This window comes from Nelumbo nucifera, chromosome 4 (genome assembly GCF_055504915.1).
Source record: "Nelumbo nucifera cultivar China Antique chromosome 4, China Antique-T2T, whole genome shotgun sequence".
In the NCBI taxonomy this organism is placed as follows: Eukaryota; Viridiplantae; Streptophyta; class Magnoliopsida; order Proteales; family Nelumbonaceae; genus Nelumbo; species Nelumbo nucifera.
The window spans coordinates 6,610,088-6,634,057 of NC_142652.1; the positions used below are offsets into that span (position 1 = coordinate 6,610,088).

Sequence of the window (23,970 nt, forward strand, 5' to 3'; positions counted from 1 at the left end):
TTTGAACCTTGTTTGTATTCTTTGCAAACAGAGCCTAAGGCCCAGCCCATACAAAAAACTTAGATTCGTGGGATTCGAGTTGGCCCCGCCCCAGTTTCATCCTTACTTGGGGTTAGCTCCTGAACTTTCATTTGCAACAAATACCGCTGGATGTTCATTTAATTTGCCCTTGCCGTTAGAATTCCGTTAGTTAAATTCAGAAAAGATGCTCATGCCGCCTGCTCAAGTGATTATCATATTTTTACTTTTTCACATCAGGAATATCTCCGTACATGTACGGATTTATAAGGAGATGTCCGCGATGTACGGATGGATGCCATGCTTGCGTAGTTGCGTAGCGTATGCAGAGTTTTTTGGGCAGGAGATCCCGTCGGCCGTCAGTCAACTCCGATCCGGTTTCGGACCATTGCTCTAGCAGACACCACAGTACCACACAAGCCCAGCAAGAGGTTTGTTCTTGTCTTGTAACCTGTTAAGGGGTCCGAGTTGAAACAGCCATGGCGTTGAGAATGACTTCGAGGAATACGGGGAGTATGCTCTCCTTCGTGCTCTCTCGAATTTCTCTTCTGCACTCTCATGCCACCAGCTTTGGTACGTATTCTCTTTTTCCTCGTGTTCTCTCTCGCCTTAAAAGAAATGTCTGTGAAACCAATTTATTCTTCTGTTTCTTTTCCGTTTTCTGTAGAATGTAGATGTAATCAGATTTGTCTCCTCTCAGAAATGCTTCACAGATGTATATAAGAATATATTTTTCGGATCGAGCGGCCAAAATTTCAATTTGGTGTATTCAATATTTGAAGGATCTGTTAAGTGAATCAGTTGTCTATTCCCGATAACATTACGAAGACTTTGTTCTCCTGGTCGTTGTATTAGAAACATTTTTTCCTTTTGCTTCCAAGGTTTTATCTTTTTTTTTTTTTTTTCAAATATTTGGGGCTTCTAAAGGACGCCTATTTCTTTGTTTTCTCTTTTCTGTATATATGGTGATTGTCACGTGTTTAGTTTCGATAACTTTCTATTTTGGATTGAAAATGCCAGAACAATAAACAGAAATTAGACACGCTCTGCATTTGAATTTTGTATCTACTGCTAATTTGATCAAATTCAAATGCTAAGAGGAGAGACCGACCATGGTTTAGAGTCTCAAGTAAGGGGAAAGAGGATTTAAGTTTTCTTTCTTTGTTAACTTTATGGTGTATGGACGTGATCTGAATTCATTTCAAATTTCTAAGGTTGATAAAAATAGACAAGTGCGTTAGAGTTAGGCAAACCTTGGTCATATGAAAGATCAGGAACCCATATTTTATCAACATGGTTTTGTGACATAGCTCAAACTTTTGTCCTTTCTAAATTCTGACGGAAAGAATAACCAAGTTTCTTAGTTTTTCATGAGAGTAATAATGTACCATGTAACATAACGGCTTGTAGTGAATCTCTGATTGTTATCTTGATTAGTGTAGTTGAATTTGAATAGAGAAATTGTTGAAGACTTTATGCAACTTACCCCATTTTATTGGAATAAAAATGCTTCTTAACTATTTTTTTTTCCTTTGCCCCCTTATTTCATATTCTTTGTGGGGTACGAAGAATTTTTTTTTCTTGGTTGGGCTTATTGGATAAAGTTGATTTTACATGGTGCAGAAATATATATCTTTGAGCAATACCTAATAGAAGAAAACATATTAATCCACACATACCTCTTAAGATAGAAATGAATGTTTTTATTGAGATGGTAAACACACTCCCACAAGTAAATGTAAGCGTGTTTTCTTTTTTATTTTAATTTTTTTTGGTAACAAGATAAATTAAATGTGTGTTTCCTATTACTTGATGCACTTCTTCTAAAATGTTTGATCTATGTTTCATGCAACAAGCGCTTTATGCTTATAGATGAGAATACGAGACTTATGCCCCTTTGATTAAGGGTATTATCTGAAAGCATTGGGCGTTGCTTCTTATCCATAAATGTTAAAGTTAGTTTCTATTTTAACTTTCTGAAAATCAGTCTGTTCCTTAAAACTTTTATCACATAGTAACTAAACTGAGTTATCTTTTGCAGGATTCAAGGAGGTAAAGGAAGAAGAAAAGAGTAAATTGGTCGGTAATGTTTTCAGCAGTGTTGCTCAAAACTATGATCTGATGAATGATTTAATGAGTGCTGGATTACATAGATTATGGAAAGATAGGTTAGATCCTTTATGAAGCACCTGGATATGCATCATAAGTTCTTAATTTATAGTGGTGTATCCATTAGTTTGTTTGCATATTTTTATATTTCTTTCTTAATTTTTTTTCCAGGTTGGTTTCCAAACTCAGTCCATTTCCTGGAATTAAGCATCTAGATGTTGCTGGTGGGACAGGTTAGCGTTGTGCAGCCATTTAGGCAGACAATTAATAGATTTATGCAAAGGCTACAAAGAACATGCAGAGGAAAAAACTATTCTTTGGGTTGTAGTGAAACAAAACATTGAACAAATTCTCAATTACCTTCCTAAAGTAACTCATGGGTTGTGGTGCTGTCAATCCCACAATCTCTTTTGTTCAACCCACAATTATGTGGGTGTTCATAAATTATTCATGTTTACATAATGGCAATCTGGATATTTTAAACGCTATAGGAGTTTTTAGAAAATTCACCCCTCTACACAACCACTTGCTTTGGCCTTGGCTTTCTCAATGCATATGGCTCCATCTTATTTTTTATCAAAATAACCCAGTGTTGCTAATGTGCTTAGATAAAACTTGATGCATTGTCATCCCAAATATCTGATCTATCCTTGGCCCAAACTTCTCAATTTCGTTTGGAAATAATGTGAAATCTATTGGAGTATGATAGAAATTAAATATAGTTCAAGACATTTCAGCACTATTGAACATTAAAGAAAAAGAAGATAGGAAATTAAGTTTTGGTCTTTCTACAGGCAAAAATTGATGCTCTGAATCTTGCTTATACTCCTGAAAATTACCCCAGAGTTTCTTTCTAATTATTTCTTTATGATTTTGCAGGGGATGTTGCATTCAGGATTATTGACACTATTAACAGTGCCACTAGAACAACCATTCAGGATGGTCTTGAAGATGAACAACAGAATGAAACTCGAGTTTATGTATGTGACATCAATCCAAACATGCTTAATGTTGGAAAAAAGAGGGCTATAGAGAGAGGTAAAATACAACAAATTATCTCAAATGTCAATTTTTCATTCCTGTATGACCTGTTCTTGAATAAGACTGAGATTCATATCCCTATGTATCCAGGGCTTGGAGAAGACCCGTCCCTTGTATGGGTGGAAGGAAATGCAGAAGCCTTGAATTTTAAAGATGATTCAATGGATGGTTATACAATTGCTTTTGGGATTAGGAATGTCACACACATAGATAAAGCTCTTGCTGAAGCATACAGGTAAGCCCTGGTATCATTTCTATTTAAACTGTAGACCAGTAATGCAGTAATTGCTGAAATGGATAGGTAGTCCTGCAGTATGCACCAACACTGATAAAAATAGATTCTGGGGTTCCTGACACCACACAAAAGGTGATAAGTGAGATGACCACATGAGAGAAGGGGATAGCTGATTTCTTGAGAAGAGAAAAGTCTACATCTTCCCTACCTAATGTTAACTTGTAACACATGTAAGAAGAGAAAGGACCCACAAATGGATAGTTCTGACCTATGAGATGCCATGGGTTATGAAGGAATTGATAGCCATATATTTTCTGACAGTCCATAAATATGGGACAGATTAAATACTTCTCATTTGGTTTTGTTGCCTCTTTTTTAATCCACATCCTAGGAGAGATCCATCTTGTGTGTTTCCTAGTAGTCCATCATGATCCCTTGTCAGTGATAGCATTGTTACCATTACAATGGCTAGCTTTCTTCTTTTTCCTTTTTTACTTATATTGGACCATGACAAGTATATTCTCTCACCATCCAAATGAATCAATGGCTATGTTCTATTGGGTTGGCATTCAAACCAGAGACCTTAGATGAGGCTAGTTTAGTGATCATTCCCAATACTCCTGCATGCACATTGTGCCTATGGTATGGGTATGGAATATGATATCTCTTCGGCCTCGTTCGCTTTTCGGAAAGTTATTTACCTGGGTAGTATTTCTCAGGAAACACTTACTTGGGTAAGTGCATTTACCCATGTTCTTTTATTTCCCAGGTAAATAAGACAATGACTGTTTTAACCATAAAAATCCATTGTTAAAAGGGGCAATTTTGTCCCATCCAAGTGTTGACAACTTACCCGGGTAAGTGACACCCAGGGAAAATAAATTTTGTGGACCCCACATAAATCTGAAAAAAGAACATGGGTATCTTCGTCAATGGAAACCAAAATCCCACTGACCAACTTTCCCCCCTCTCAAAATCCAAAAAACGAACAGGCCCTTTAGAGGATATCAATGTGCATCTCTTAATAAATAGTTTAGTTGGTATTCTTATTTAGAAGTTGGAGTTAATACTTTCCAGAACCAAGGATAACATATATCAGGTATTGAGTGTGCCTGAGTAGCTAAGTCATTCCATCTAATCTTTTATAAAATTTATTTGGATGACTTTTCTTTTCTCTTTTAACAGTTACTGATGATTAAAAAACCTGTGCTTACTCCATTTGTTCTCATGTGAGTGTTGATGTCTTTGGCCTTTATTTCAGAGTACTAAAACGAGGAGGAAGATTCCTTTGCCTTGAGCTGAGTCATGTGGACATGCCTATCTTTAAAGAGTTGTAAGCATCTCTGACCTAATTGAGAGGTTAATCCTAGCATATGCAAGAACCCCAGGAATAGAGCATAAAGCAAAAATCAATTAAGCCAAGTGCTTGAGTTTCTGTGCAGTTCCATATACAAAACTGCTAATCTGGCAAATCAAGGTGGTGGACTAATGCCTCCAGTGTCCTTATTCTTTTATAAAATGTTTTTGGTGGTAGGATTAGTAATGATGCATGGGCAAGCACCCACTGGCCACATGCTTGCCTAGGTGAATTTGGTTTTTTGAATCCTCTGAAATGGGGGAAATATCTGTAATGGCCTGAGCTTGTTTTCTATAAAAATTAAAAGCTCACAAACAATTGGAACTTTTCTCCTATTCTATCTCCTTGCTTGATGGAACTTTGTAATTCTGCTGCTTTGGTATATTTTCATCTACCCTCATCACTTTAGCATTTGTTCTATTTCTTCTGCAGGTATGATTACTACTCATTTTCGTTAATTCCAGCAATAGGAGAGCTTGTTGCAGGTGATCGAGCGTCTTACCAGTACTTGGTTGAGAGCATCCGCCGGTTTCCTTCCCAGGTTAATCCTGAATTCCTCAATACATTGCATACTTCTTTACAGACATGTCCATGTCCACATGTATTATATTTTATATGATGTGCATGCTATCTATGCACATGTATTTTTGTTATTTTGTAGAATTTAAGGAACCTTGAATACCAAGTTATCTAGAATTAAGGACAGATTTTTATGAATGTCAGGCACCATTTGGGGCCTTTACCCAAAAAAGTGTGGGAACCTAGGTGGGCCATGAGCAGCAGCCAACAGAGATTGTACTCTCAATTTATTATACCTTTTATTACTCGGTGTAATGGTAAAATCTTGGGCTATCAGGCGTGAGAATGCAGGTTTGAGTCTGAGAGAGGCCACTTTGTGCAAAAAATGCCAAAGATTAGGACCGTATCCTGTCCACCCCTCTCAAGAACCCAGATTGCTGGGACCAACATTTGGGTTATGGCCTTTTTTTCCCTCCCTCATAAAGTTATGCATATGAGAACTGGTTGCATTGACTGCTCACTATGTGAGTCTCTAGAGTTAATATTGTCATCCATGGCCTTGTGCACACATTTCACAGCTGAGAAAATCTCTGCCTTATTTCAACCAGGATAATTGACCAATTCCCATTACTAGAACAGTAAAGTGGAGGTCTAGTCTGAGTTATTCTTGTCACAGATGGATGATGGGCTCACATATTTGTTCTTTCATCTTATATAATCTCTCTCTCTCTCTCTCTCTCTTTCATGGCTTTGGATTTTCTGTGAGTGCAGGCAACGTTTGCTTCAATGATTGCAGAAGCTGGGTTTCAGAAAGTTGAATATGAAAATCTTGTAGGAGGTGTTGTTGCCATCCATTCTGGATTGAAATTTTAGTGGTGTCAAGTTCTACAAAGGCTTGCCCTCTATCCGACTTGTTTATATCTGTCTGCTGATTTCCAGCACAAGAAGTTTTAGTTGACAAAGGAGTATTAATTGGTTTTCCATTTTCTAATACTTCAACTCCTGTTGACATAATAGCAATTTATTTATGTATATACCCGTTTGAATTATTTAGGTTAGACGAGTCATTATCTTGTATTTAATCCCTTGAATAATGCTCCCAGTGCTTCATTTTTTAAGCATTTATAGTTTTTTTTTTCTTTCTTATTTTTAGTTGAATCCATTAAGTTGATTCCTTCAAATAAGGTGTTAATGTCTAACCAGAAAGAAATTAATAATGGTAACTTATTCACATGATCAGTTTGGCCTTGTAGGTCTCCCTTTTTTTTTCCAAACATAGATGTGGCCTGAGTTTTCGCCCTTAGCCAATTCTTTTTTTAGCACCCTTAGCCCATTCTATGCCACAACCAAAAGTTATTACTTTCAAATGGTATGGTTCCTCCCATAAGATTTAGGGCTGGCAATCGATGGGTCCAGGATGAGAATAAATCATTAAGGTATGCGGAATACTTGATAACAGAGAAGATTTAAATATTTAATTTGAAGTTGAGTGTGCCCCTAATTTTGCAGAATTAGCAGGGCTTTGGGTGTAACAGCAGATTCCTACACTTCAAAGTCTTCAATTACCTGGTTCTTCCCTTTGGGGCTAACTAGTGGTCTAAACTCTGAAAACATACTTGAAACAATGGTAGAAGTGCTAAAGCGAGAGAGCTGTAATTTGCAATGATGGTTTAAAACAAGGCAAAATGCAAGTCATAACTAGTGGATTAAACGCTCAACTAGTGCTTTTTGTAAATGGATTGAATCTACCCAGGTATAGGGAGATCCAAATTTGATTCGTTTGTATTTGAATTCAAATTGGATCTTATCAATTGGATTTGAATGGAGTTTGGATTGCAACTGTACATTGAAATAGTATAAATTAATTAAACTAAAAATGATCAAAATATTATATATTATTGATAGAATGAACTAAAAATGACTTTGATTTATATAATTATATTTCATGAACAAACTATTATATATATTTCATTCCGAGAATATATGGAAACTATAGTCTACAAAATCCAATCCAAGTTCATGGCTAATGGAGCATAACCCATAATATGATACCTAGGCATTGATATCATGAAAACCCAAGTGTAATAAAGAAAGACATACTTGAGTCCTTTTGGGAATATTTGTTGGGCCTTGTTATACCTTAAATTTGATTATTCTTATAAAAAAGATATTTTTGATTTGATTAGAAAATCTAGAGAGTAGAGATGAATCCTGCGGCCATAGTTGTATATCAAGTCTTCTGGACTCATGGGTGAAACAGAGGCTCAGCTTAACCTCAGGATTCATACAACTATGGCCGTACAAGAAGCCACAGAAGTAACTTAGCCTCATTAGATTTTGGCCGTACAAGAAGCCTCAGTACTAAGACCAAGTCGTAGAGCGGTTCAAGAACCAGAGGCTCAGCTTAACCTCCTTGTTAGTCGTTAATTAGACAGAACTGAGAAGTTAAAAGAAGAGTAACGGTAAGACTCCTACTTTTAGATAAAATTCAGTTAACCGTTGAGACAAATCCTTGAAGCCTATACAACCCAACCCAACCCAACCCATTAACCGAGCATTAGCATTGTATGTGGAAGAGATAACTGGGAATGAAATAGAGAAATAGATTAAGCAAGAGAGCGATGGATCACAACAGCTCCGGTGGGCTCTCATGGGCTGACCAATGGGATTACAACCCCGACCCTCCACCTCCACCTCCACCGGTCACAGAGGACGACGGCAAGAAGGAGAAGGAGAAAGTTGAGACCACCGGAAGTAAATGTGAAAAGAAGAAGTGGAGTCTCAGATGGGTGAAACAGCTTTACAAGAAGCCTCAGAAGTAACTTAGCCTCATTAGATTTTGGTATAGCTCGTGGGAGGAGCTCTTTCGCGTTTTATTTGTTCTATCTCCTGGTCACATCTAATCTATATATAATAATTATAGGAGTTTTATGTATAGCTCCTTCAATTTCATTATATTTACTTGATTAATAATTGTCCAGAGTAAGGGCTCTCGGTCTCTTATCTCACCTCTAACCATTTGAACTCGACCGGCTTTTCTCTGGATTGATAGGTCACAATGTCGTGGGTTTTTGATTCATCAGAAACAAACCCAATTTTAGACAGGTTTTTTGTGTTTATAACAGAGTTGTGAAGTAGGAAGATCTCATCAACTTCCTGTTTTCAGTAATCTCATATGTTATTAGTCTCTGTAAACTATTTTGCTTATGGGAAACTCAGACTCAACTGGCTTTCATTTCGTGGCTTACTGATATGTTCCATCGATGTGGTCAGGAGAGTTTGTTAATGAAAAAAAAAAAATCTCACTCTCGTTCTTTCGTTTTTTCTAAACCAGAAAATTCGATCTTATCCTTCTGTAAACTGTAATTATATTAAGCTCAGATTCATCTTTGAAAGTTTGAATTTGAACAAGGTAAAGTTACAAAGGGTAAAAACGCTATGGATCTTAACGGCCTTCTGTTCTTTTTTGACTGAATTGATTCAGAATCCTACCAGCTGGGCCACCATTAGTTGGTGTTAAGAACATTATAACTAGGTTACCAAAAAAAAACAACATTATAACCAAATCTCAAATCAATAACAATAAATAAGGTATATATACACAAAAAAAAACATTGGGAAATGATTGTAGAATTAAAGTATGACTTAAATCAGGAAAAGTAATGGATTCTTATGATCAATTAATTATTATTTTTTTTTAATTTCCTAGTTCATCATCATCATCCATGCCTTATCCCAACTATATGGGGCCAGCTACACAAATCCTATTTCACCTATCCGATCTATTTAAAGCCATATCCATTATTAAATCTTAAGTGCTTAAAGCATTTCTTACTACTTGTATTTATGTCATTTTTTTTTCTACCCTGAGCTCTTCTAGCCCCTTCAATGTGTAACAAATCATTTCTTCTAATTGGCACATTGGTTGTCTTCTATGCACGAGCCCAAATTATTTTAGTCCACTTTCTCTCATTTTATCACCTATTGGAACTACTCCTAGGTTTCTACAAATAACTACATTCCTAATCCTATCATTTCTAGGTTTTTTCACTCATCCATCTTAGCATTCACATTTTTACCACATTCATTTTTTGGATATATTATTTCTTGATTGTTGAACACTCTGCTCCATACAATATAGATAGCCTTACAACTATTTTGTATAAATTTTGTTTTAATCTAAGTGGTTCATCTACCATGTAAAAATCTAGATGCACCCCTCCATCTTGCCCATCCTACTTTAATTTTTTGGGTGACATCCTCCTCAACCTCTCCCTCATTATGAATTGTTGAATTAAGGTATAGAAATGGTCACATTAAATTATCTCTTTGCCTCCAATCCTAAGTGTATCTTGATCTATACTCCTATTATTACTAAATTTATATGTCATATACTTTATTTTAGTCCTATTTATTTTAAAACCTTTTGTTTCTAAGACATTTGCCCATGAGCTTAATTTTGCATTTAATCTTTCGTTAGGTTCATTAATTAAAACAATGTCATCTATAAACAACATTCACCATGAAACTTCATCTTAAATATATTTAGTCAATTCATCCATGATCAATGCAAATAGATAATGGCTAAGTGTTGAACTTTGGTGAAAACCCATAGTAATTGTAAAATCTGAAGTCTCTCCCATTAGTGTTTTAACATTGGTTGTTGTACTCTCATACATATCCTTAATTAGGTTTATATATCTATTTTGAGCCCATTTCCTTTCCAAGACCCACCATACCATATTTCTAGGAACTTTATTATATGCCTTTTTTAGATCAATGAACATCATACAAAGATATTTATTCTTCTTTTTGAATTTTCTTTTATCAATTATCTCAAAAGAAATATAGTTTCCATGATTGATCTCCCAAACATAAAAACATATTAGCTATCTGATACACTTGTTTCAAGTTGTAATCAGTTCAATTATTTTCTCCCAAAGTTTTATATAACGTAGTTCATAAGTTCAATCCTCAATAGTTATTACAAGTTTGTATATATAGGTGGTAGGCATCATTTGTTGTTTCTCCAATCATCATATACCTTTTCTATTATTATGTTATGAAGTTTTTTTTAATAAGATAATAGTTTCTCCAATAAACTAAGTACTTTAGTTGATATATTAATAAGAAAAGTTGATAAAATAGATTAAAAGATTAAAACCTAAAGCATGTGTAGTATAACTTAGTGATAATACTTGTCTTCGAGTCTTGACAACTACATATAGATAGTTTAAGGTGTTAATTAATAGGTAATTCAAATCAAGGTTCTAAATATCGATACGCTCGATATGTTGGTAGGTAGGGGTGGATTCGAGCCGAGCCAAGCTGAATACTACCAAGCTCGAGCTCGGCTCGGTTCAAGCTCGATTTTGAGAAAAAATATTTTATAAAAATAAAAAAATTACATATAAAAATATTTTTTATTTGATATTTAAAAATTAAGAATTATAATAATTAATATATATATATATATATATATATATATTGTTAGACAACTTTGTGTGCCCTTAGCTCCAATCAATTTTGATGTACTTTTGACATTTAGTGTAAATGAATAAAGTGCATGTTTGATTCATGTTGTGTGGTATGTTTGAATGTAAGACCCTTAAACTGGACACTTATTGAGACTCGTGTTAGTTTAGATTGTTCACAGCCGTTGGATAAGTCTGGGGAGATTTATCCTGCCAAGGTTGACACTGGTGTGCTGCCAAATGTTGGGGTGGCCTGTCTCAGCCGCCAGGGTGAGACCCAAGACACATGTAGTGTAGGATTATTTGAATCTTTGAATCAGACCAGATTTCCAGTATTGCCCTGGATCTTGGAGATTGATGGGCAAAACTGGAAAGTTACACCTGACCCTTAGACTCGATTATGATACTGCACTAGGTGGCGGATTGGGCTGTCTTTGATATGCCAATCAGTGAGATCCTCAGAGGGGATCAAAACCTGGGTATGTTGGGATGGTTCATGAACTCATCTGAGTGGGTGATCATAGTGAGAGATCAACCCCTTTGTCGGACAAAGGTAATGATCGGGGATGCACTCTCTCTGATGGAAACCAAACTGCCGGCAGTTGATTTCAATCGTTGGAATTTTGTTTTGCAAAATTTATATATAAGATATATAGATATATACGGTTTCAAAATGTTTGCAGATGGTTTTAATTCCCGGGATCCATGTGAGCAGAGCGTGCAACACTGTTCCTTGCAGCCGAGGGAGAGGTCCTCTCTTGTCGGGCAGTGTTTGATCATTATGGGCTGAGAGGTTAAGTGTAAGACCATTTAGGGTTATACCTGATGGGCTAATCTTGCATCTGCCCACAGTCCTTGTGTTTTTATAAGATGGCTTGGCCCAGGGACCACTTAGTGTAAGTGTTGGGCCCATAGAGTCCATGTGATGGGCTCAAGGGGTTCACTAGGCTTTTCTAGTGAATTTGGCTAGGCCTTGTAACAGAGGCTGGGCCGAACCCATGTGGCTGATGTGTATATCAATGCTTGGGTCCCACGCCATACAGAGAAGCCCAACTAGGCAGCAGTTTGGAAGCCTATTGAGCACTTAATACTTATTGGGCCTAAAGCCCATTTCGAACTGGGCTGATTTGATCAATCACTTAAAGGGGCGGATCTGAGATTAGGTCAAGCCAAAAGGATTGGGTCTTAACCCTATCCACTCATGGAGACCAAATTCAAATTAGGATTTGAATATGGTAACCTCTTGATAAGATTAGGAGTGGGATGATCTAATCTACAGATAGGATTAAGAAGACTCCTTATCCAAATACAGATTTGGATTATGATAACTCCTAATGGGATTAAGAGGTTTCTTAATCACTAAGGAAAAGAGGAGAAACCCTAATTTCGAATTACTAGAATTCGAACCCTAGGGATTTCGTAGAACACTCTGCAACTTTGAGATAGGATCTCAGAAACCCTAGAGAAGAAAAAGCAGTTTGCCATCTTCTTCTCTAGTTTTCTCCTCCAGCAGCCGTCGCCATCTACTGCCAGTTCGAGTTCTCTGTGAAGGAAGATCAAGAAAAGTTCTTGATTTTGTGTGGTGCTCTCTGCTTCCATCGAGTTCTTCAGAAGAATCTGGTTCGTGGGACAAACACTACTGGTTCTACTCCATCATCGCTGTGTCATCTTCAGTGGGAGTAGTTATTGGGATTTTCTTTGGGCGTGAACACCAACGTTGGAAGATACTACTTCTCCGGATCAGGTATATCCCTTCCCTTCTCTTTCTGGTTCAGAATTGGTTCGGTTTTGATTCAAGATAAATCCTGGAAAATTCAGGGAATATGATTCCTAGTTGGAAGGGTGGTCAGAAATTTTTGAAATTCACCCACCCATTCCGCAACCTTTTGGCATCCATATGATGGATCTTACCATCCTTTCATATATATATATACTTGGCTCATTGCCACCTCTACCGGTAGGGGCGTATCAGGTAGTATCGGTACTATTTTTTTCAAATCCAGTTCAGGGAGACCGATTTAAGATTCCTCTACCCCCTGAACGGTCAAAACCCCGATACACCCTTTGTAGGGGTGTATCGGGGTGCTCCTGATACGATATGTATCGACCGATATGTAATGATTTTTTGAACCGATTCAAATTCGAGATGTGCAAGTATAAACCGCTTTGTAATGGTTGAATATGGGTTCATGACAGTTTGTGACAGTTCAGTTTCCATTTTGACGATTTATTATTATAACAGTTGACTATCAATTTATTGGCTGATGCTAGCATCGAAATAAAACCATTCTGCCCGTGCCACATTTTATTGGTAAGCCAAAAAATCTAATGCATATCAAACTGTATCAGTTCAGTCAATATGTTATAATATTCTTTTGGTAGGCAAATGAACTAGGCAATAAGGAGAAGCTCTTCCCTATCCCTAGTGAAGGTGGGATTCGATCCCAAGACTCTGCCACAATCCACCAGGTAGAGACATTACCTGTGAGCCTGAGGTGAGATTCTAGGTAGGTGACGTAGGATGTATTTGTAACATTTATCACAACTGCGGATAGCCCCATCCCCTAATACATAACATCCCCCCAGCCCAGATGCAGGCGGGATTTGATCCCAAGTCTTTGCTACAACTAACAGATTGGCACTTGGCAACCAGCTGATTGGCACTTGGCACCTTGCAGCCAGTGGCCAGTCTGATCCGTATTAGTGACATGATATCATTTATGCAGTGATTATTCCATGGTGTCCAACCATTGTAATATGTAAATTCACTTGTTGTCAAATGCCCCAAGTCCCAAGATGTCACCAATACTCCCTGCCGAAGTTGAAAATATCGGTATTGCAATGTAGGTAAGATAATATTAAGACGTGTTGTGATATATGGATAGCACGCCCATAGATTTGTTGGGAACTCCGGATGGTTCAATTCAATGAGATCAAAGATGAAAAACAGCATCATGACACAAAAATTCAACAAATTGCAATCAAATGCAATGTCACCTCATTCTTGCTCATGCTTTGACACTTGCTACATTGATCATAATATCCAAAATTCAGAACGTGGGCATATTTACCAAATAAATAAGGAACGTGCGCGTTAAAGTAAATGAAATAAGGAAACCAACATATAAAAATAAATATAAACAATAAACTAGAGAAGAAATATTTCTAGGTTATTTGTTTTGACTGCGGCACAGAAGCCACGGCAGTGCTCTTTATTTAGTTTTTAATCGGGGGGCATTATTATAAATAATGGCAAAACCAAAAGTATACAACGTCAACGCCCACGGGAACTTAAGCCCCAAGAAGAACACGAGTCATCAATCACACTATAATAAAGGGAGTTCACAACAGTGTGAAATTGAAAAAAAAAAAAAAAAGCACGAAGATGCGGTCAGTCATACATACTGAATTGAATGGACAATGATCATCTTATTGATGATCGAATTTGAATAAATCTTCGTATTCCAACACAATAAGGTCCATAGGCTTCCAACAAAACACACACATACAATGAGGTCATCGATCATATTTTCCAGTGGCAACGGGAACAGAAAACGCTATTTCACTATTTGCACTGCCAATCATCAATGCATCATTATTACCTCCATGCCAAGTACCAGAATAACACATAACAAGACTTCTAGTCCTACGCCCCTATTCATAGGGAATGGCATCCAAGCGATCTCAGTCAGTCGCAGATGACATCACTAGATTGGCTAGATGTCATACCACCATTTTGCCGGGATTAACTTGAACAAAAACTAGACATCACTAGTTTACCAACCCAAGTCCCCAGACAAACACAACATCAACTTATACACATATATTAAAAAGACTGAAGAGAAGAAGACCCACAATATTACAACAACATAAGAAATCCTCCCAGAATAATATTTTGTTCCAGTCTCCAGAAATGTAGGTGCTGCTCAATAGCATCCTGCCATCCTGCACCATGCCAACTGCTGCTGCAAAAGTGACAAACGATGCCACATCCCCCGAGTAAGAGTGAAATACTTCCCCTTGAAATAAAAGGTATTTTCAGCATCATCAACAACACAATGCCTGCAGTCTGCAGAAATTAATGGAAGCACACCAGTATCATAGTAGAATACTGGCAAAAACTTTACATAAAACAAAAGACGGTAGAATACTTGTGCTGCACTTTCTCCGTTTCCTCGTCAATGGCATAGCTGACTTCCCATTTCGACAGCAATGCACAAGTCACCTCCCCTCTCTGTAAACAAAACCACATAAATCACCCCGTTCCACTGGCTCTTATTAGAACATGTTTCTATGACAAAACTCAAATCAGTCGAAGGAAAAACTCATGCTGAGCCACTTCTGTGCCCGATATGCTCTTTTTCCCATTCTCCCGTTCTTCCTCTTCAAATATCTTTTTTTTTTTCCCGAAATCTTAATATTCTATTTTCTCTTTTTATAGTCTTCTGTTCTTTTTTTTTTTTTTCTTTCGTAAAAAGTACAGTAAACTTGGGTGCTATAGAACCCAAGGTATCCCGACCAAACCAGTATCGACCCAGATGAGAAACCAACACGGACCTGCTGACTTCAAAACTCCTTTATCAGAAACACAAGAATCAACTCACATGACTGGCTTCCATCTACTTGGTTTAATATCCGGACTACAAATCAGAGATCTTCTCATCCATCATCTAAAGCCAAAATGAATATATAATGCCACTCTAGCCACAAAAGCGAAATTTGTACTGTGTCTCATGGTGGAAGATGGTGTGCTTTGACGAGAAAGCATCCTTCTCCTCCTGCCTCTCTTGGCACTTCAGCAGTTGTTTCCAACAGTTCGAACATAGCAAGTCTAGACAGAAGGTCTCCTCGTACTCACTATCATTTATGCACCGCCCACATTGGACACACCGGGCAATGCAGAGTGTGCACGCCCTGCATAACTGAGAAGTAGGCTGTTTGTTTTGGCAGCCCTCTGCTGGACAATCATAGACTAGTCTCAAGTTCTGACATCTTGGACACTTCTCAATATCAATGGCACGGTCATCATCAGAAGAAAGAGACAAGTATCCATTGTGATAGAATCGTGGCTTGTGAGTTTTAGATTGTAGATGGTTTTCTGCCCCCAACAAGAGCTTTAGCTCTTCAAAGTGCTTATGTGTTGCACCATAAAGGCCACCAATTCTTAGGTACCTTATCCCTGGTGCACCTGAAGACTTCAAAATTTTCAAGTTATTTACAATGCCCTCCACACTAAGTCTTGTACAACCTGGCACACTCAGCTGCATGAGAAAGGCAATGTTAGGCTGTCAAACAGAAACACAATGCCAAAACCAAATAGAACAATCTTAAGTATACACTGTGTTAGGCGGAGGGGGCATCAAGTGAAATTCAGAGCATAAATACATTCACACATTTCGAAATCCCCCCATAAATAATTAATAAGGTAAAGGCAAAATAAAGGAGCCAGAAAAAGAACATTTCAGTTCTTCTCAAAGGTGATAGTAAAGGGGCATTGTTGCAGAACTTCTAAAACAGTCGGCACCACATGAATGGTCACTAAATAAATGTTCAATGGTATTGATCAACATTTTTTGTTCTTCTGAAGTAGGGCTTGCAAAAAAAGTTAAGGAATGATCACCAAGTAAATGTTGATAGGAATATATCCATTTGTTTCAACCCAGCAGCATCTAGATATTTGGGGGAGGAAAATAATAACCACCTAGACTACACAGTGCAACATACAACATAAGGAAGACATGCTAAGAGCATACTCTCTCTCTCTCTCTCTCTCTCTCTCTTTTCCGCTTCATTGCTAAGAGCATATATATTTTGTTGTCCCATGAATTACAAGTGATGTGCTATGAATTGATGAAATCAGAGAAGGATTAAATGCAATTTATGGACAAATGCCTTGAAATTTACAGATAGGAGTAAAACAATTTATGCAATAGAAATTTAGGGTCCATTTGGTTCGCAGTCGGAATCAGAATCGAAATCTTCCAGAATCGGAATTGGAATGGTCCATTCCCATAGTCTGTTTGGTTCAGACAGGAATGGGCATGGGAATTGAAATCAGCAGGAATGGGATTTCATTCCCAAGGGAGAGGCAGGGAATGGCCATTCCCTCAAATGGGGGAATAGCCCATTCCAATTCCGACTCAGACCTCTATTCCCACGAACCAAATGGGGCCTTAATGGTAATAGGAGTCATAATCAGGGTATACTTAGGATTGGAGACCAATAGATATCTCAATGTGACCTCTTTTTGGTACCTTGGTTCAATAATCCATAACAAGGAGAAATTAAGGAGGATGCTGTCCATAAACTTGGAGTAGGATGGGCAAAATAGGGTTGCATCAGGAGTTCTGTGTGATAGAAGTTGCTTAATCTAAAGGGAAAATTTTATATAATGGTTACAAGGCCAGCAATGTTCTATGGAGCTTAGTGTTATCATTTATTTATTCTTGGTACAGATTATGGAGCTTAGTATTGTTAGCCAATCAAAAAGTGAGTGCAGCAAAAATGTGTATATTGGGATGGATGAGTGGGAAAACCAGAAAGGACCGGAGGGGCAAGAAGTTCCTGCTATGTTTTGTGAAGGTTCCATTGAGTCAGTAGATCACCTACTTCTTCATTGTACTTTTCTGTATCGATCAGAAACAGAGTTTTGGCCACGTTCGGGGCAAGAGGTGGTTGTGCTGTCTAGAAACAGTGAAGGAATTAATAGATTGATGGTACCAGGAAGGTTTGATTCGAAAAGGGAAAGTTGTTTGGAGCGTTATTGGGCAGCCATTTTCTGGGTCATATGGCAAGAATGAAATGGAAGAATCAGCTGCAATCGACAGTGTTCAGCTGATACAGTGTTCCAAAAGTTGTTGGAAAATTACTATGATACACTATCATGGCTGAATATTTTAAAGAAAGAAATGTCTTTTTTGCTCTTGAAACTCCTTTTGTAAACAATCAAGGGATAGTGGCTCTGTAAGACTTTTTGGGGAAGGTTTTTTGTTTCCCTTTGTACATCCTCTTGCTGTACAGGGATGTTGATAGTAGTGAAATATCTATACTTATCTTTTCTAAAAAAACAGAAAGGACAGAATCAAGAATGGAATTATTTGAAGGAATGTAGTAGTAGTCCCAATTGATGATAAAATGAAGGAAAATAGACTAAGAAGATGGTTTGATGGCGTGCAGAGATGACTATCTACAGCACCAGTGAAAGGTCTAGAGCTATAGCTAGGGACAAGACTAAAATTATATGGCACTGAACAGAGTAGAATGGCATAACAGGATTCATGTAACTGACCCTATTTAGTTGGGAAAAGGCTAAAATTATATGGCACTGAACAGAGTAGAATCAAATCAACCAGCTAGTCTCACAAAAATAGATGCCCAAATGTGATTCTATTATCCAAAGAATGGGGTGTTGCAGAGCCAATAACCACAGACATAGCTTAAAAATGATCATACCTTAGCAGCTCAAGAATGAACAGGAATCCCCTTATACTTTTGATTCTAAAGAGAAAAGCTGTGGAATGCTGATAGTGTGAATAGAACTTACAAACAAAATTTTAATATATAGATAGATACGGATATAGATATAGATATAGATATAGGGTGCTTTGACAGTATATCCCTGTGTGGAGTGTTTAAGGACCATTTTCACTGCATGGCTTAAAAATGACCTTAACAGCTTAAGACTGAAAAGTAAGCCCTATATACTTTCTATTGTAAAGGGAAAGCCATGGAATGATGATAGTGTAGAAAATCTAAGGTGGAACATACACATTTTTAATTTATATCCTAAATATTTTTTTGGCAAGTAGTGAATTTCTTCCTGTTGTGTAAATTTGCACCATGCAATTCTATTGGCTGATTACTAATCAGACTAAAGGCTAATTCTCATTCTAGACAAAGAACACAAAAGCATGAAGTGCAAAGATATGGAAAAGATAAGTACATTCTTGCCAATATGTCAAACATATTATTTCAAAATTGTGATTTCCAAGCAGTGGTATAACTAGCCATTCTCATGAACAATTGGCCTTCAAAAATCTGAAAGAACACTCGAGACGAGCATACAGATTGGACCGTAAACGTTATATGATAAAATCTAGTATCATGGACACAAAACACTACCAACAGATATTACAAATTTGCAAATGTGACCAAAATGGTCAGTACTTAAAAGGTTCCTGGGAGTATAAATCTAAAGCAATAGGAGAGGATCAATGATGACAAATTGCCAATGAATATCCTACAAATAAAAGGAAACTCATATTTCATGAACTTAATATCAGAATGAAAATCGATTTTGCACACAAGCTAAAAATATGTCAAAAGTACTAACCTTTGTTAGCCTTGGATTGCCTTCAAGCACACGTCTTAGACCATCATCTGTGATCCTTGGACACTCAATCAAGCTCAAACATTGCAAATTGCCTTGAGCCCTATTAGTTAGCTGTAAAAGAGCATCATCAGTCATACGTTCACTAAGTGGCTGATCAATGTGAATATTTCTCCAGAGAAGGGAATCATCTTCAACTGCATAACGAAGTAATCTGCAAACCCTTCCAACAGAAAGGAGATCCTGCACACCCAAATAACCCAGCACATAGAGCAAAGCCTCATGAGGAGCTCCATCAGCTCCATCATAACAAGTTTTACTGCTCTCCACCGAGTCTTTGGCTTGATGACTAGCAACACAAAGATCATCATCGCCAAAACTAAGGAACTCCTCCATGTTACACACCGATGTGAATCCACCATCGCACGAACCATCTCCTAATTCTTTATCATCCAACATTACATCAAACTTACCAAATGGATTTGATCTGTCATCAGTCCTTGTGTTCTCTGGCTCCGCTTGAAACTTCATTGTCCGGTTCCAGATAAAATTCAATCCGGCAACCAACTGATAGTCTTCTTTCTTTCCCCCAGCTTCGCCTCCTTCAAGGTTGTCAGAATCCGCTTCAAAATCCTCGATCCAACCAGTGATGGCAGTAAAAGTAGCACTTATATCCATCCCAAAGGGATCGGGTGGCAGAAGGTCCAGAATGTCATTGGAAATTGGCTCACGTGAGCCACCCCTTTCACCTCTATCCCTTACGTAATCGTAGGAATTCTCAAATTCCCAGTTGAAATGCCGGGGCTTACCGAAGCCATCCCCTCTTTTCTCTGGGATTCCCTCCACAACGTACCCGTTGGCAATTCTAATTGAGGAAAACAAATTGTTTTCGGAAGGACCAGTAGCAGGAAAGATGGGGCGGTGAGAAAAATTCAAGGTCATCCCTACATACACAAAAGTTAAACTCGGTAGTTCCTTCCAAGACGTAGAGGTTGGTATATATATAATTTTTTTTTAAGAGGTAAAGAGGAGAAAGTGGATAGAAGGTAACCAAACCCTAGGAAGCAGAAATACGGAACCTAAACCCTAGAAGATCCGACAAGAAAACCCTCGATTTCGGATGACAACAAAAACACAGCACCAAAAATTTCACCGAGTTTCTTGTTTTAGAACTTAACAACAGCTACAATCAATGAAAAAATGGAAGAAAACGAAAAGCCAAAATTCAAGTATAAATCAACAAAATAAATGGAGCTCACGTGTATCTTCTTTTTTCTGATTTTTTCCCTTCTTTTTTTTTTTCCTTCTGTAACCAGATCAAAACTAGGGTTATGATAACTAATACAGGCGAAGAAACGAATATGTTGTTCGAACAGGGAGGAAAAACCAACCTCTTCAATTTCGGCGAGAACCAAATAAAAACCAACCAATAGCTGTCTCCGATTCTTGAAAGGAAGATGAAGAGCACCAAAAACCTACCGTACAAACGAACAGAATCGATGAGTGGAGAAGTGGGGACAAGATAAAAGAGATCTACTTAGCTTAGAACTGCCGAAAGAAAACTTAATCAGATTTCCAACAAATAAAATCTCAAGATTTTCGGTTCGGAACCAAGACAAGGAGTAGGAGCACCCAATACAAATGGATTGCAGAGAACACAATTGAAAAAAAAAAAAAAAAATAGGAGTAAATAAGTTTTTAGAGGAAACCGAATCCGAGAGGGAGAGGGAAATTGAGCCCCGGAGAGAGAGAGGGAGAGCGAGAAACGAAATTGATAGAGAGAAAGGAAATAAAAGAGAGAGAGGAGGAAATCAAACGCTAAAATTAGTAGAGAGAGAGAGAAAGAGAGAAGAGGGGAGCGAAGGACACGTGTGGAGTTGAGAGGAGAGAAATACTGGTTCTTCGCAGTAAGATGTGGAATGTGGCGCTGGCGCGAGAAGTCCAGAACCCCCCACCCTCCTTTCTTTCCTGGCCGATCTATCTATCTCTATCTACAGATCTACTACTTGTTCGGTATTTCTTTTTCTTTTTCTTTGTGTGTACTATGCCCTAATTCCTTGCGTCACCACGTGGATCGATATGATGGATGTGATCTGATGCTGTTTTGTATACATAATGTTTATATGAACGATACATCTTATCATTTCCAAGCAAAAGCAATGAGTTCCTATGACTACAAAGCCCATGGGCTTGGGCCATGGATCGTGACTTTTGAGTCAGCTGAGCCTGAGATCCACAAACCAATGGCCCTCACCATTTTAAACATCTTGTCTGGTATAAATCCAATTAAATAATTAGAGACAGCAGATGACATTGATTTTCAGCTCTTAGCCTCTTAACTGTGATTCCTTTTCTTTTTTTGGTAGAGAGAAGAGGAAAGAGCACCAAACAATAGGATGGACAGTGCGAGCTAGAGAGAGGCCAGAGGCCCAGAACTAGGCTTTATCAAACTAGTAAGGGTCGCTAGATTTGGTAGTTCGATGTACCAACGTTACTAAGCAAAGATTCAGTAGGAATTCGTTTTCCCTACCAAACAGATCAAAATACATTATTTAAGACCACTTTGCCTCTTTTTTTTGAATCTTTTCTCATTTTATCAATAAGTCTAATGTGTTTAAAGTTTAAAATTTTGATACGATACGATTTTGACCAATTTCAAGAGGTAAATAAATCTTAAACTGACCCCCTTGAGCAATTTAAAAAAAGAATTGGAGATCTACTACCAACAAAATGCCTCGGAAAAACTTTGGCCGATGGAGGCCAATAGCCTGAGCTGTTTTTGCATAACACCTCAATCCATTCAGTCCCTTATTTGTCTTTTTGGTTAAAAGAATATTAAACACAATTACTCTTTTGCGCCACACTCATGATAAGTGATAACATGTCATGCCCAAAAAATATTTCAAATGGGAAGGAATCTACCATCAACAAAATGCTCCCAACACTATCCCAATAAGTCCCAAAAGTTTACATCTGCCGCCCCACAATGCCCCACAACACATCTTAAGTTTGTATTGAGAATATCTCCTGATCCTGATGATGTCTCATCATCTCTCGTACTTGTCATTCGGAAATATTTCCAAAAATAGTAAATGGAGATGTGATGTGGGGCATTATGGGGCACAGATCTGAACTCGACCCCCAACAGCCGCTGGGGGATGATGTATCCTACTTTGAGCCATGCATGTGTCCATTTAAATATTAAAATGACTTATGAGTAAATGGCACAAATATCCTTAAACACGGATTAGGATTTAGGATAAGGTATATAAGAAAGCCTAACGCAACAAACTCATAACTAAGGTAGTTAGGACTCTAGGAACGAATGTCTGCACCTTCAGCCCAACTATTCCACCCAACATGTTTATATGTGCGCAACAAATTGGATATACCTACGCATCCAAATTTGTTTTATTCAAACCGAATCGTATCGTTGGATCTATTGATAAATTAAACTAAAAAACCAATAAAGTGAAGTAGAAATGGGTGAATGATTTAAACAACTTCCCCCAAGAGTTGAGCATGTAGTGGTTTAGTTTCACAGATATTATTAATAGGTTGGATAATTTGGAATTCAACACGAGAGAATAGCATATATTTGGTAAAGATGGGCGAATGGGGCGGGCGTTAGTTTGTAACACCAAGTGGATAATGTTACAACCAATACCAATAGAATTGAAGGGTCATGTGCAAGCATATCAAAATTTCGATAAGGTCTATTCCTTGTAGGGTCAGGATCAAACCAAGAATTATTTGGCGCTGCCAAATAGTTGGTGAAATGTGAGAGGTCGGATGAGTAAGCTCAGATTTTCTCCTCACGCCATTTTATGTTATGTTATGGAATATAAATACAAATGCGTATATACAAAATATAAGGTTGTACATTCTATAAATTTGTGTTTGTACTCCTCCAAATTGAGCTTAATACACACAGCTGCAATGCATTGTGAGGTATACTTTGTGTGGAATAAATCCAAATTCAGAATGAACACATCAATTTTTTATTGAAATTAGAAATTTCTTATGATGAAGCCATGGCAAATATTTATTTAGTAAAGATGATAGAGGTATATGCTCCATTCCATTTCATAAGAAGGTTCAAAATACGTGTATCAACGGAATCATATCAGTCCTTAGAAACACCCGCTTTAATATTTTGTTAGTTTGTTTTTGAAGCGATATAATAGCATTTTTTTTTATTAAAACAAGGGATCCTGAAACATCTGTGTATCAAAACCCCAGATGTACATTATCGTATCTAAATCTTGAATCTTATTCCATAGTAAAGGAATGAGATACATCTGTCGATCAGCATGAGTTCATGCATAAAGGGTACTAAAAGACAACAAGATTAGATACATTTACAATTAGATAGAGGGACCGGTTGTACCCAAAAGATGAGCCCTGGAATCTGGAATGGGGATTTGATGCAAGTGGTTGAATGAAAGAATAGTTTAGCTTGCATATCACTATGGCCAGCATGTGAAACTGGTACACACTTCTACATTGCAGCTCTCTTGTTACTAGACCTGTTCACGGGCCTGGCTTTGGGCCTAACTTATACTATGTTGAGTTTAGGCTTTAGGCCGGGCTCCATTAAAATTTTGGCAAAAGATCAATCTAAGCCTGGCTTATGAACAGGTCTACTTGCTAAATAGCCATTAGGGTGAAAATGAAAGCAAAATTATTCCCCTAAATTCTGAAAAGTAACATTTGAGGAAGAAGGCAAATAAAGGAACTATCTCAATTCTCAATCTCATGCCGTTACGCTGCAACCCCTATCAAGCGGGTTCCCTTGCGCTTATACTTTTCGTGTTCCTAATTCTTTCCTTTCTTCTTGCTTTCCATGCCTAGAACTAACTGTAAGTCCAGATTCCCTGAATCAGCG

At 37.6% G+C, this 23,970-nt stretch overlaps 3 protein-coding genes across 4 annotated transcripts; 2 read left to right on the forward strand and 1 right to left on the reverse strand.

Annotated features, from left to right (window-relative positions):
* The first annotated feature begins 353 nt into the window (after window positions 1–353).
* LOC104591634 (2-methoxy-6-polyprenyl-1,4-benzoquinol methylase, mitochondrial-like) lies at window positions 354–6,397 on the forward strand. The gene is made up of 8 exons (XM_010250558.3): window positions 354–591; window positions 2,060–2,186; window positions 2,299–2,360; window positions 3,007–3,165; window positions 3,259–3,403; window positions 4,665–4,736; window positions 5,193–5,301; window positions 6,051–6,397. The coding sequence occupies exons 1-8, from the start codon at window positions 498–500 to the stop codon at window positions 6,150–6,152; spliced, it is 870 nt and encodes a 289-aa protein (XP_010248860.1). The 5' UTR covers window positions 354–497; the 3' UTR covers window positions 6,153–6,397.
* A 1,425-nt stretch (window positions 6,398–7,822) lies between these two features.
* LOC104591984 (uncharacterized) lies at window positions 7,823–8,526 on the forward strand. The gene has a single exon (XM_010251136.3). The coding sequence runs from the start codon at window positions 7,901–7,903 to the stop codon at window positions 8,099–8,101; it is 201 nt and encodes a 66-aa protein (XP_010249438.1). The 5' UTR covers window positions 7,823–7,900; the 3' UTR covers window positions 8,102–8,526.
* Window positions 8,527–15,201: 6,675 nt separating this feature from the next.
* On the reverse strand, window positions 15,202–21,072 carry LOC104591633 (F-box protein SKIP14). Of its 2 annotated transcripts, XM_010250556.3 has the most exons (3): window positions 20,474–20,823; window positions 19,086–20,026; window positions 15,202–16,014 (listed from the first exon to the last, which is right to left on the reverse strand). In XM_010250556.3, exons 2-3 carry the CDS (start codon window positions 20,022–20,024, stop codon window positions 15,454–15,456), a joined length of 1,500 nt encoding a protein of 499 aa, XP_010248858.1. In that variant the 5' UTR covers window positions 20,025–20,026; window positions 20,474–20,823; the 3' UTR covers window positions 15,202–15,453. The 2 variants fall into 2 exon arrangements, with proteins under 2 accessions (XP_010248858.1, XP_010248857.1); XM_010250555.3 differs by having other exon boundaries at window positions 19,086–21,072.
* Window positions 21,073–23,970: the final 2,898 nt, after the last annotated feature.

Bases quoted from the DNA above. Each gene is read 5' to 3' on its own strand.
- LOC104591634 (XM_010250558.3), top strand. From the start codon at position 498: ATGGCGTTGAGAATGACTTCGAGGAATACGGGGAGTATGCTCTCCTTC. The intron at 592-2,059 runs GTACGTATTCTC...TATCTTTTGCAG, and splicing joins CTCTCATGCCACCAGCTTTG to GATTCAAGGAGGTAAAGGAA. The intron at 4,737-5,192 runs GTAAGCATCTCT...TTTCTTCTGCAG, and splicing joins ATGCCTATCTTTAAAGAGTT to GTATGATTACTACTCATTTT.
- LOC104591984 (XM_010251136.3), top strand. From the start codon at position 7,901: ATGGATCACAACAGCTCCGGTGGGCTCTCATGGGCTGACCAATGGGAT.
- LOC104591633 (XM_010250555.3), bottom strand. From the start codon at position 20,024: ATGACCTTGAATTTTTCTCACCGCCCCATCTTTCCTGCTACTGGTCCT. The intron at 16,015-19,085 runs GTTAGTACTTTT...TTTCTCATGCAG, and splicing joins GCAATCCAAGGCTAACAAAG to CTGAGTGTGCCAGGTTGTAC.